This window comes from Scardinius erythrophthalmus (genome assembly GCF_964197995.2).
Source record: "Scardinius erythrophthalmus genome assembly, chromosome: 11".
In the NCBI taxonomy this organism is placed as follows: Eukaryota; Metazoa; Chordata; class Actinopteri; order Cypriniformes; family Leuciscidae; genus Scardinius; species Scardinius erythrophthalmus.
The window spans coordinates 7551773-7565733 of record NC_138231.1 but is presented as its reverse complement, the minus strand read 5'-3'; the positions used below and the strand labels follow the sequence as shown (position 1 = coordinate 7565733).

Sequence of the window (13961 nt, the reverse complement as noted above, 5' to 3'; positions counted from 1 at the left end):
CATTTGAAATGCCTGGGTCTCACAATCAATGTTGCCAAGAGCAAACTGACACCCAGCCAGACTGTAGTTTTTCTGGGCACAGTTTTAGACTCAGTGGAGATGACAGCGCGGCTCACACGAGAGCGCGCGCTCGCAGTGCAGACACTAGCAGCCTCATTCAGAGCGCGCGAGCGCGTGCCCCTGAAAAAATTTCAGAAACTTCTCGGCCTCATGGCAGCAGCATCGCCAGTACTCTGTATGGGATTACTGCGCATGCGCCCGCTGCAACACTGGCTGAAACGCCGTGTGCCAACCCATGCATGGCAGTCCGGCAGCCTGCGCGTCATGGTGAATCACGGTTGTTTAAGAGCCCTGATTCCCTGGCGAGCTCAGGACTGGTACCTCAAGGGTGTGACCATGGGAGTAGTTTCCAGAAGGAAAGTAGTGTTTACAGATGCATCCAACCTAGGTTGGGGTGCTCTGCACGAGGGCAAGCCTGTCTCCGGCCTCTGGTCGAGCACGGAGCAGAGCTTACACATCAACTGTCTGGAAATGAAAGCGGTTGGTTTGGCCCTGAAAGCATTACTAACAAACCTAAAAGGCCACCATGTCCTGGTCCGCACGGACAACATGTCAATGGTGGCCTATATAAATCGCCAAGGCGGCATCAGGTCAGGCAGCCTGTATGCCCTAGCGAGAGAACTCCTTATATGGGCACAGAGCAATCTGCGCTCTTTGAGAGCAATGCATATCCCGGGCGTTCAGAATCTGGGCGCGGATATGCTCTCACGGGGCAACACTCCCCCAGGCAAGTGGTCCCTAAACCCTCAGACGGTTCGTCTGATATGGAGTGTGTTCGGAGAGGCTGAAATAGACCTTTTTGCCTCGAGATCCAACACTCATTGCAAAATGTTCTTCTCGAAGAGCAGGGATGCGTTGACCCATCGTTGGCCCAATCGCCCCCTCTATGCTTTTCCCCCTGTCTCGATGATTCCACAAGTCATAAAGAGGGTCAGGGAGAGCGGGTGCCCAGTCCTGCTGGTGGCCCCTCTCTGGAGATCCAGACCGTGGTTTCCGGAGCTGATTCAGCTATCAGACACAGTCCCTTGGCCTGTTCCGATGAGGAAAGACCTCCTCTCCCAGGCGAAGGGAACGATATGGCATCCGCGACCCGATTTATGGGCCCTCCATGTGTGGCCCCTAAACGGGTACCCGGGGACCTTCCAAGGAAAGTCCTAAACACTATCTCCGAAGCTAGGGCCCCGTCTACTAGGCGCCTATATGCTTTGAAATGGTCAGTGTTTTCCAGCTGGTGCTTGAAAAACTGTTTGGACCCAGAGTCATGTGAGGTAGATGCAGTATTATCCTTCCTGCAGGAGCTGTTGGATGCGGGCCGCTCCCCGTCCACGCTCAAAGTGTATGTGGCAGCTATTGCAGCGCATCATGCCCTGATAGCTGGCCAGTCGATAGGAAGGGATGATTTGGTGGTGCGGTTTTTGAAGGGTGCTAGGAGGATTAACCCCTCCAGACCCCCTTCTGTGCCCCTCTGGGACCTCTCCAGGGTCCTGGGGGCCTTAAAGGGCCCACCATTTGAACCGCTACAGTCGGTTGATTTGAAACCTCTCTCGCTAAAGACTGCTCTCCTGCTGGCACTGGCATCTATCAAGCAAGTAGGGGATCTGCAGGCGCTCTCAGTGAGCCCTTCATGTTTGGAGTTTGGCCCAGGTGACTCTAAGGTCGTCCTCAAACCCAGACATGGTTATGTGCCTAAAGTGCTTTCAACTCCGTTTAAAGCACAGGTCATTACGTTATTAGCCCTTCCCCCCTCTGCCGAGGATGGGGAGGTGAATCTTCTGTGTTCTGTCAGAGCACTGAGAATTTATCTGGAGCGTTCTGCGTCTTTCAGGCAGTCAGAACAGCTATTTGTCTGCTTTGGTGGCCGATCCAAAGGCGATCCAGTCACCAAGCAAAGGCTGTCTAGATGGATTGTGGATGCTATATCTATGGCTTATACTTCGATGGGTCAGGTTTGCCCCATAGGTATTAAAGCCCACTCGACTAGAGGCATGGCTTCATTGTGGGCTTGGTCATCTGGTTTTCCTATTCAGGATATTTGTGATGCGGCCGGCTGGTCCTCGCCTTCCACATTTATGAAATTTTATAATATGGAAGTTCCTTCTCTGCATGCGAAGGTGCTTTCAGTATGATGAAGACCCGGCAGTGCCCGGTCTTCTCTACAGTGTACGGTGCATAATCATTCACATATGTTTATAAAACCCGCTTGCTGGTTATTTCTATTTACTAAATAGCCCCGACGGTGTCCGGGTTCATTAGTATATTGGGTTGGTATTGTTACTGACACATATATTTTATAAGGCCCGACGGTGTCTATAATATATAGACATATGTATATAATATATAATATATGTATATAATATATATATTATAATGGTTCGGACTTGTTTTGAGCTCAGGGGTCCTGAGTTCAGTGGCAACCAGTTATTGTTAGTGCGGCGTTTTGCATGGCGTCCCCACTCCGTATAGCTACGCAATACGAAGTGACCGTTCGAAAGGGAACTACTCGGTTACTATCGTAACCTCAGTTCCCTGAGATAGGGAACGAGTATTGCGTAGCCGGCCGCACTATGATAACCTGGTGAGTTGTCGCTTCAGTCGTGGAACCTGCTATAATGGTGAATGCGGGGCTCTGATATAGACTGAGGCCACGCCCCCTTTGGGAGCTCTGACGTACAATGTTGTTCATTGGTGGCCTGTCAGAAGCGCCCGCGCCATTGGTTTAAGCAGTTGCTGCAGCACAGCCTATGAGCGAGCCACGCTCAATGTGCTAGCTGTGCAGCTGCAAATGCGTTTTAAATAAAAGCTTCAGTAAATCGAGGAAAAGGAGTTTCCCCACTGCGTATAGCTACGCAATACTCGTTCCCTATCTCAGGGAACTGAGGTTACGATAGTAACCGAGTAGTTTTGGTGCACCGATTTAAAGGAGACGTACTTAATTCTGTTGCAGATGAAAATGGAAGATGGATAGTCTTGACTGTTAAATTGGACAACACAACATTTATACTTTGTAATGTTTACGGTCATAATTCCAGAGTGGTAAATAAGACCCTGTTTGCCAAAGTTTCTGATGTTGTTCAGTCTAAATTTAGTAATTTCCAGGCTTCATATGTTATATGTTCAGGTGATTTCAATGAATGCATGGATGATTTGATTGATAGATACCCTCCTCGTCCCTCTCAAGGTGCTGTTCAATCCAATGTGGCATCTCTTTGTGCCAACTTATTACTTGTTGATGCTTGGCGTTTCTATAATCCTGGAAATTTAGAGTATACATGGTCTAACAAAAATAAATCTTTGCAGTCTAGAATTGACTTGTTTCTAATTACTAACTCTGCTTTACATTATGTTAAGGAAATTGTTCACAGTTATGCCCCATTAACCGACCATAAACTTGTCTCTTTAACTCTAACAGGATCAGAAATGATTTCTAGCCTTAGAGGGTACTGGAAATTTAATAATAATCTTCTTAAAGATGATAACTTTAATTCTTGTGTTAAAAATATTGCCAAAGATAGTTTTGGAGGATTAAAGCCGAACTCGGCAACTCTAGCGAACTCTAGTCACTTCTTCGCTGATTTTCCCTTTTGTTGTCGCATGTTTTCCCCACGAGCTCCCCCTACAGCTGTGGTGGGGCGTATATTTCACAACACAGTCGTAAAAAACTCACTTGCGGCGGCCTCCTCCCCCTCTCTACCGCTGCTCATGTGCGTTTGTTTTGATCGGAGCAAGCCAACTGTATCGCGTGGAGCTATGTCTACCGAGGTGGGTAATCTGGTAATACATCATATACATGCGTGTGTGTTTATGTCGAATTGCCGTAAAGCAATTTGTGTTTCGCGCTCGTTCTCGTTCTCGCTTTCGCTTCTCACGAGACTTCCAATTTCTATCTTGCCGGGACGGTAGTGAACAAGTTGCAAGGTTGGTTTTCCGCCTGGGAACGCTGGGGGGAGCGGGGAAAGTCACCAATATCACCAGAACAGGTTGTTTAACCATCCAAATGATTTCTAGACAGTTTTATTAAGTTAAAAAAGCTACCAAGTTCTCCTTTAAGCGAAGGATTTAAAAATAAATGGGATTTTTTTAAATATAACGTTAGAAAGATTGCAGTTAAACGTAGTAAAGAGTTAAAAAAAATAAACAAACAAAAGGAAATAGAATTACTTGATAATTTAGGTATATTGGAACAGAAGAAAATTTTAACTAAAGAAGATGAAGTTGAATTAGCTAAAATTCAATCTCAACTAGATCTGATCTACCTTGATCTAGCTAAAGGTGCCTTTATTCAAGGGCAAAAGGGCTAGAAGAGGGTGAAAAAAATACCAGCTATTTTTTCGCTCTAGAAAAAAGAAATCGTAAAAGAAATACTTTATCAGCTCTAAATATTAATGGAAGCTCTTGTACAGACCCTAAACGAATATCTGATTCTGTTTTTTCTTTTTATAGTAATTTATATAACTCTAAATTTGATCTGCTTAATTGTAATAAATTCATTAAAATAATTCATCAAAACATTCCTACTATTGATAAAGAACTTCATGATTTATGTGATTCAAACATAACTCGTCTTGAGCTTAAAGATGCCCTTTTTAAAATGAAAAAAAGGAAAGCACCCGGTATAGATGGGCTGACAGTAGAATTTTATTTACATTTTTGGGAACAAATTGAAAATCCTCTTTATAATATGTTAATTGAATGTATTAATAGTGGTGAAATGTCTGCTACCATGAAACAGGGAGTTTGATAAAGACCCACATCTTTTAGAAAATTGGAGGCCGATCTCCCTTCTTACAGTTGATTATAAACTAATTACTTCAGTATTTGCTAACAGATTACAGAAAGGTTTAAATAAAATAATCAGTGAATATCAAACAGGCTTTCTAAAAGGTCGCCAAATAACTAATAATATTAGATTAGTGCTTGACCTTTTGGACTATGCTGATAGTGTAGAAGATGGTGCTGTTATTCTTTTTTTGGATTTTTTTAAGGCGTTCGACACCGTTGAACACAATTTTTTATTTAAAACTATAGAACTCTTTGGTTTTGGGAAAAATTCTCTAAATATTGTTAAGATGTTCTACACTGACATAACTAGCTCTGTGATTCTTAATACCTCCACCACCAAAAGATTCAATATTAATCGCGGAGTGCGTCAAGGTTGCCCAATCTCCCCTTTTTTATTTTTGTTAGTAGTTGAATTATTATCAATCGGTATTGTCAATAATGATGAAATCCAAGGTCTTAAAATTTTTGATAAGGTACTTAAGATATCCCAATTGGCAGATGACTCTACTTTGTTTTTAAAGAATGTATCCTTTATTCCTCATGTTATTTCCTTCATCGATAATTTTTCAAGGGCTTCTGGTTTAACATTAAATTTATCTAAATGTGAAATCCTCCCTTTACACACTCTAAATGATAAACATATAATGAACATTCCAGTAAAATCCTCTGTCAAATACTTAGGAATATTTGTTACAAAAATTTTTAATGAAAGGCAAAACCTAAATTTTTCCTCTAGAATAAAGAAGACAAAAGTAGTGTTAAATTGCTGGTTACAACGTGACCTTTCCATTTACGGTCGTGCCTTATTATCCAAAGCAGAAGGCTTATCTCGATTTGTTTATCCCGCTTTATCACTGCATGTTAAAGATTCTAACTGCAAAGATATTAATCATTTATTCTTCTCTTTTATTTGGAAAAATAAATCCCAAGGACTTAAAAAAAGGGTTCTCACTAATAAGAAGGCTGAAGGAGGTCTAGAGATGCTTTATTTTGAGGATGTAAATAAGACCTTTAAGGTTAACTGGCTTAAGAGATGTTTGATCACCCCTAATTCTTTTTGGAACCATATTCCTCATAGTCTCTTTAATCAAATTGGTGGCTTGAAATTTCTATTAAAATGTGATTATAATATTTCTAAAATCCCCCTCAAATTATCCAAATTTCATCAGCAAGCTCTTCTCGCTTGGAAAATTTGCTACTGTCACAATTTCTCACCTCACACCTCTTTCATTTGGAATAATGGAAATATAACTGTTTCAAATAAATCTTTGTTTTTAACAAATTGGTTCAACAGAGACATTAATCATCTTATAAAACTGTTTGACAGCTCTGGGAATCTCTTAACTTATGAACAATTCATGTCAACTTACAATTTTCCCGTACTGTTTAGGGAATTTAATTTAGTTATTAAAGCTATTCCTGTAACACTTCGTCAACTTATCAAATGTCATATTTGTTACAATTCCTTATCTGTGACAAACCCAAATTTAATTTTAGAAGGTGTTGAGTTAATTGACAAAAAATGCAATAACAAGCATATTTGTAATATTTTCCAAAAACAAAACAAAATATCTCCTAGAGGGAAATTTTTCTGGAACTCTAAGATTGAAAATATTGATTGGAGAAGAGCTTGGTTAAATCCTTTCAAATACTGTATTAATAATAAAATTAAAGAAATACACTTCAAAATTCTGCATACCATTTATCCTTCTAAATCTTTAATATCATAATTCTCTGATATTGATGATATGTGTTGTTTTTGTAATAACGAGAAAGAGATACTGACTCACTTATTTTTTGACTAATGTCGTGAACAAGTTTTGGACTGATTTGGCAGAATTCGTATTTAATCTGATGAATATTAATTACTGCTTTACCTTAAAGGATGTTACCTTGTATTATGAAAACAAAAGCAAAAAGGATCTGGAATTTATTGTTAACCTTTTTATTTTATTAGCAAAATTTCACATAAACAAAAACTTCTTAATTCATCTCCTATGTTAAATTTGTTTTGCTCTGACTTTGATTTTTATATTTCTTCTATAAGACTGTTAAAAAACAAAAAGTCTGTGAAATATTTAAAATGCTATGATACACTCTTTAATACCCCTGATATTTTGTAATTTGTTAAAACTGAATGTGAGATATCCTTTTTCTGTTTTTATTTTATTTTATGTATTTATTTATTTTGTGTTATTTTCTGTGTGTTACCTTTTCTGCAATAAAAAAAAAAAATAAAAGATGGGAGGAAACATATAAGATTAAAAAAAAAAACACTTGATGGATTTGTATCATTTTATGATGGTTGTGTACAGGCACTGCCAACACACATTTCAGTACAATCAACTTGTAAAAGTGCACGTACCATTATATGACCCCTTTAACAGACACTGAAAGAACATCAGGTTACATCAGGTTTAGTATTTTGCATGAACGTTTTATAAAGAAGCCCAATGCACTCCCAAACAGAGGAGCAGCGATATCAAAGCAAGACTTTTGATGGCACAACCGCTCATGCAGGGTGCAGGCGGGATGACTTTGAGATCAGGAATCATCCCTGGGTTGAGTGACCCGTTGTTCTGGAGATACACATGGAAAAGGGTGTCAGGTAACAGCTGAGGTCAGAACAGAAATATGTTTAAAGGCTTCATTCATGTTGTAGAGGTGTGGACACTTACAAATGAATCAACGACTATGACTAGCTGATCATTTCTCTTCAGTGTTTCCTGGTATTGATTGATAGACGTGTCATTCCAAGTGTTCATGTACATCATATTGACCCATGTACTGCAAAGTTATCAAATAAAAGCCACATTATCATTAGGGCAAAAATTGAGAGCTAAATTCATTAAAACAATGTTTTAAATTAGATTACTCTGTATCTGTTGCTCCCATTGCAGATCCTAATGTCTGTAAATTAGGGAAGCTCACACAACTGCTCAGATTCATAGCTGGATAGTAGAAGAGGAAAGACAAACACATCTCTTCTGAAGTCGAGAGCCCCCCCTGAGGGCAGAAAAGGAGAGTTACACATCCATATTCCCCCCAGTAATCAGATTACTTTTGTCAAGTAACTAGTAAAGTAAGGCATTACTTTTAATGAGTTACTTTTTCAAATAAGCAATGCAGGTTACTTTATTTCCCCATTTATTGACTGACACCTCTTGAGAGAAATCGTGAGTAATTGCAGAGGCGCTGTGTGAATATGATGCTTAGTGTATTTCTAAATGTGAGCATTTACTCATCTTATTTGCACAAAAACAGTTTCAGAATTCCTCAAAATAAATAAAAACAGTGAAATGCATTCTCAGAATAATACACAAACCTGCAATAATTAAATATGTTAAATAACACAAATATACTTTATGCATTTAATCTCACTTTATGAACCAATGTCTTTGCTGCTGACCTTTGATGATCCAATTCAACCATACTAAGCAAAAAGGACTTCAGATAAACATCACATTTGTTTTTGTTTTGTTTGTTTTTATTGCTGAAGTAAGTGTCCTATTCTTCTGCAATCCAGAATGGCATTTCCTTCAGCCTGAGGTTTATTCATTTCACTTTTAGTGTGAAAGGGCCATTACATTTGCCAAAAATAGAACTTTTTTTGGTATTAAAATACAAACAAGGAAGCCCAGCCCAGCCCAGTTGAGAAAGAGTAATGCAAAAGTAATGTAACACATTACTTTCCATAAAAAGTAATTTGTTACTTTTAATTAAAAATTAGTTACACAGTTAGTTAACTTTCCCCAACACTGAAACTACATGCTGCTGAATAAAAGACAATATGAGCCTCTATGTAAATGTACTAACCCATGTGAGTGTGGCACGGTTTTCAGTGTTGTATGTGCACTCCACCAGCAATTTGTCACCCTGCAAGACAAAAAAAGTGGCTTTATTTCACTTCCTGACAAAACATTAAAAAAAAAAATATATATATATATATATATATATATATATATATATATATATATATATATATATTAGTTTAAACCTTTTCGCACTTACCAACTTCACTGTCTTAGTTTTGCCCAAGTTTGTCACTTCCTGATATTCAAAATCGTAGTTTTCATCCACGGCTAGAAGATCAATCTGTTTTCCCCCTCTGAAGAGGATAAGAATTTACAAAAATACTAATTTGTTACAGTAACATTAGGCTATGCAACACAGAAGAAAGAAAGGCACACATTATTTTCAGGTGAACTTCAATTCAGTCATTAGTCCAAAAACGTTTACCTGAAGTGCCCGACTCGCACCTTCCGTCCAGCCAAGTGTGTGTGCAGCATCACAGAAAACACCTGAAGATCATGTGGCGACTCCAGAACCTGTAGATCACAGAACACAACAGATCATCCAGTCATCTGCTGAGTTTGCCTTTGATTGTGAGAATGTGAGTAGTTAATACATACATACCTTTGGAATATAGGCAGTGTCACACAGGCCGTACGTGAGGAAGGATTTGGCTTTGGGTGGGATGGCGTACCCAGGGGCCACGGCAAGTCCTGTCATCAGAATAGCTGCATCATGCTGACGGAGTTCAGATGTGTAATAGAATCGCAGACCCGAGTTATCAACTCGACCTGTGTAGAGGGGAATATTGTTTTACTTTGTCATCATGAAATCAAAAGAGGACGGGACAACCTGTCACTCACATGAGATCACAGCAATAGAGTGCAACAGTCCCCACTCACTTTTTCAGCAGCGCTGGTTCCAGAAGTATTTTTGTAGCTTACAGTAAGGCTGTTTAAAGATTTATAAGTTATCGTTAAAAAAATCTATTTCCCTATGGAGAAATGAAAGGGAGTTTTTCCTTCAGGAACCTGACTGTTGCACTCTATAGCAAACCACAAAATCACCCCTTACATTCGAGAAGCCATTTCACTCAGATATGTCACAAATCACAATAGACTATCGCAACTTCCGTTTCATGCTGACTTTAAATATTCATCACAGTGTAATATTTTACATTATAAACCACTACTGACTGACCTGCACTTTTATTTGGGTTGTTGTAATGCACTTCAAGCCTGTAGAAAAAATCTCCAACATTTCCTCCAATTGGAAGTCCTGCCATCTCAGGGAGTTCAAAAGCCTTGAAAACAAAGAAAAACAAATGTTACATAGAGCTTCAGTCAGTAATTTTACCTCAAGTTTTGCATATTAATACATGAATAGTTGTCTATTTCAGTAATAAAGTAATATTGTTTATACAAATTGAAAAGCAGATCTTTTCAGTGAACCAGCTGAATCAGTTCTGTGAGTAATTGCTTAAATTTGGTTGTTTCTCACATGAAAATGGTTTAAAACCACATTCAAAGGAGAGACTAACCCCTCCGCCAACTCCCCACACAGCAACGGTCTCCATACACTCTTCCCCGCGACCCGTGTAACAATGCACTTCAAATGGCTCCGTCACAGTCGGCGGGCAGCGGTACAGCAGCAGATGATGCACGAGGTCATAGTTTGTGATGAACGGCTCAATCTGGACACGAGGAAAGTAAGTCAGAGATGAAGATGATCGACAGATCGGTGGATAGATCATGTGTGTTAATTCATAGACTCACTTACACGATAAATGTGTTGTTTGCGATCAAAAGTCGGTGCTCTCATAATCTTGCAGTGATAGTAGGTTTGATTGGCTGGTACAGAGAACTGAAATGATTTTAAATGTAAGCAGTGATTTCACACTCACTTTTTTTTTCTTGCATGATTGGTGCCGATCTGAGATCAACATGCATTTACAGTAGGCTACCATTCAAAAGTATGTGGGTCAGTATGGTTTTTTTTTAAAAAGAAGAAATGAATAGCATACTTTTATTCAGCATATTTAATACAAATCAGCATATTTAATGATTTGAAGGATCACGTGACACTGAAGACTGAAGTAATGCTGCTGAAAATACAGCTTTGATTTTTGACCCAAATATGTAACCTAATAATGAGTGGCAAAAAAATGTATGCATTTATTGTCAGTTTAACGTAAAATTTAAGTTGAAATGACTTAAACATCCAGTACTTTCTTCTTTATAATCTAAATTATTGGCATAATTTTTGCATTATTAAATTACAACAAGTGTTAAATGTTACTCATGAAATTTCAGGCAGAAAAATAAAGTAAAAATCTCTTACATTGGCCATAGTCATGTCGAAATACTTGCTGTTTGGAGGAGTGACACGAGGCATGTACTTCAACAGGTTCACCTCCTTCGTTCCCCTTCGGTTATTATGGTACGCGACATCATCACTCTGTCCGTACGCATAGATCAGCTTCATGGGAAGATTCTGATCATGCAATAATAATAAAAAAATAAAAAAAAACTTTTAATGTGATGTCTAAATGGAAAATAAGAAGCTATTTGGCCACCTACACAATGCAGCTAAATGTGGTTGTCACTCACAAAAGTTTGCAGTGTGCATATGGCCACTGACCACAGCTATTTGTTTGATATAGAAATGTAAGGTTTCTTAGTTAAGGAGGGTTTTTAGAAGGACAATTGAAAGCCTGTTGAAGGCGTTCTCAGAAACACCCTGATCCCTGAGGACATGCGGATTCCCTTACATTGCTGGTTTTGTTTAGTCAACAATGCCATAGTTTCACCATCATTGTTTTCTGAATAAAACTGCAGAATACATATAGGGGAGGGTTACATGGTGTTGTTAAACTACTCTTCCTTTGTAGTGGTATAGGGGGAAGAAACACATTCAATGTTTATATGCTCACAGTGATGGGTAAATCGTTTTCATCACAAGACTCAATAGATCTCTGAAACTTCATGACAGTTTTCCCATCAGACTCGGTTAGAGACAGGAGTTTGTAGTTCTGTTGCTGGTCAACCACAGGTATTGAGTTCCCCCCAGCATGACGGTCCTGAACAACAGGAAAACATAGATGTATGTACGCATAGCAACAGGTGTTTGTCTTTATGTTTATAGATGTACAGTTCCCAATCCAGTTCAAACTAGTTTAAAGATTGACTTTAAAAAATATCAGGTTAATTTACCAACATTTACATCTATTTAGAACATCTAGTTGGGAAACAAATATAATTCTTATTCGTGTAAAGTAGATTTTGTCTTGTCTTTTACTTTGTCACACTTATAAAATAACTTAAAAACTATCCTAGAGCCACTGAGAAAATTAACTAAGTTCATAATATAAAATCTTATATTTAATGAACTACATATTAATTACATATCACTCAGTATGAATCAGAATCAAGAATATAAAGAAGAGCTTGTAACGCCAATTGAAGTGAGTTATTGACAGTTATCATCAGTCTTGAATCTTGATAATGTGAAAGGCTAATTTATATAAGAGATACTCTAACTAAATTTGAAATACATATATGAATCAGAATCAACAATATAAAAGTATCTACTGTAAGTGACTTTGACAGTTATCAGTGTCAGTAATTTTTTTACTTTACCGTGAAGTAACTGCCTTTCAGTCCAACTCCTCCAATGACCATATCGGCTCCAGTCATTCCTCCTTTAGGGCTGAAGCCAAACCCGACCCAGCCGCTGGTGTTGACGGTGAGCTCGAACAAGATGGTGCCCTTGATCTCATCAAAGCCCCACTTCAGACGCACGTTGTGCTCGGGGTCCAGGTGTTCAGAGAAAGGCAGAAGAGGGTCTTCCTGAGCGCAGGACCACTGGGCTGAAAGCAAGAGCAGGACAAGAGATAATGGGCCCATGTTAACTTTTCAAGTCTTTGTGTAAGATCTTTGAGAAGACAGTGTACATGAAACTGCTCAATAGTGCACTTTAACAGCACTCTTTGTAAGCGGTCTGTAACCCCCCCCCCCCCCCCCCCCCCCCTCACCTGAGACACAGTCCTCCTCCTCTCACTCTGCTGAATCAGGTTCCACATCACCTGATTTTACTCTATTATCAGGGAAGCATAAAGGCTACAAGTAGTACAAGAGAGGTTGTCATTAACTACCAAAAGCACCTTTCATGTTCTTTAGAAGTGAACAAGCTTTACATACAAAAATTGCTATTTATTTTGGAGACCGCCTGCATAGAATTGTAGCAATTTGTAATTCCTGACTATGGCAGAGATTCATTAATAATGTTACATAAGCTAAAGTAAATATTTGTTTTTCAGTTTTGCCCTTTCAGTATCCTCTAGTCAAAGCAAAGGAGCAGCGGTCAGAACTGTAAATCTGTAAACTGGCTATCATAAAAATGAAAAGAATAGAAAAAATGTTTTAAGGAATAATTCTGGGTGTGAGTATTGTCTTTTTTTTTCACATCTCTATATTGCGGGACAGTAAATAAGTTCACATAACTGAACGGAATAAGCATTAACTTCCTGCTTGGCACAATTTTCCCTCGGACAAATGAAAAAATTAAGATAAATTAAGCTTTAAAATCGTTAAGCTACACAAAATGGATATGAGGGATCGTTTGGTTAAACTAACGAAACAATAAAAAACATCAAAGAGATGGATTAATATGATTAAATATACATAAGTAAATAAATAAATATTTTGTAGATTAAACATTTGATTAAAATTTAATTTAATTAAAACATAAATTATTGTAAAGTTTTTTTTTTGTTTTTTTTGCAATTGCTTATGGACCAATTACCTTTTTTTTTTGTAATCTTATATATTTATAATATTATATATTATTTGAAAACAGTAAGAGTGCATGGCCATAATGTATCATGAAATCAGTCACTTACAGTTACCTTGCAGTTTGGACAGGGTTAAAAACAGAGAGAATGCATTACACATTAATATAAAATATTACTGCCCTAAAAAAGTATGCAGCTCCTTTTCTGCTTTATTAAAGTCTACTTTTGCTGATGGCTCTTCTGCGTGTGTGTGCACCATTGGTCAAGTGCAGAAGAAATACCTCTGTTTTCCACTAGACGGCTCTATGCACATATCTAAACTTAAGTTTATTTATGAATAATGTAGCCTGAATGATCTAGCGAAATCGGGTGGCAAATGTGGCTATGTGGAGAATCTATCTATAAAACCCTTTATTAAACTTCTTCAAACATTATCATTGTTACACAAAGGCAATACATTCGCATTCAATCAGCATGCATTGAAATAAAGGAAAGTAAATAAATATATATTTAAAAAACGTTAGATAAACTAAATCAT

At 38.3% G+C, this 13961-nt stretch overlaps 1 protein-coding gene across 1 annotated transcript; it reads right to left on the bottom strand.

The window, feature by feature from the left end:
* Positions 1 to 7188: 7188 nt before the first annotated feature.
* Positions 7189 to 12536, bottom strand: moxd1l (monooxygenase, DBH-like 1, like; the record flags this gene model as incomplete). The annotated part of the gene is made up of 13 exons (XM_081378620.1): positions 7189 to 7418; positions 7518 to 7626; positions 7715 to 7845; positions 8656 to 8715; positions 8851 to 8947; positions 9079 to 9167; positions 9256 to 9422; positions 9832 to 9934; positions 10172 to 10324; positions 10411 to 10494; positions 10972 to 11124; positions 11564 to 11710; positions 12270 to 12536. 13 exons carry the CDS (start codon positions 12534 to 12536, stop codon positions 7278 to 7280), a joined length of 1701 nt encoding a protein of 566 aa, XP_081234746.1. The 3' UTR covers positions 7189 to 7277.
* Between the last annotated feature and the right edge of the window lie 1425 nt (positions 12537 to 13961).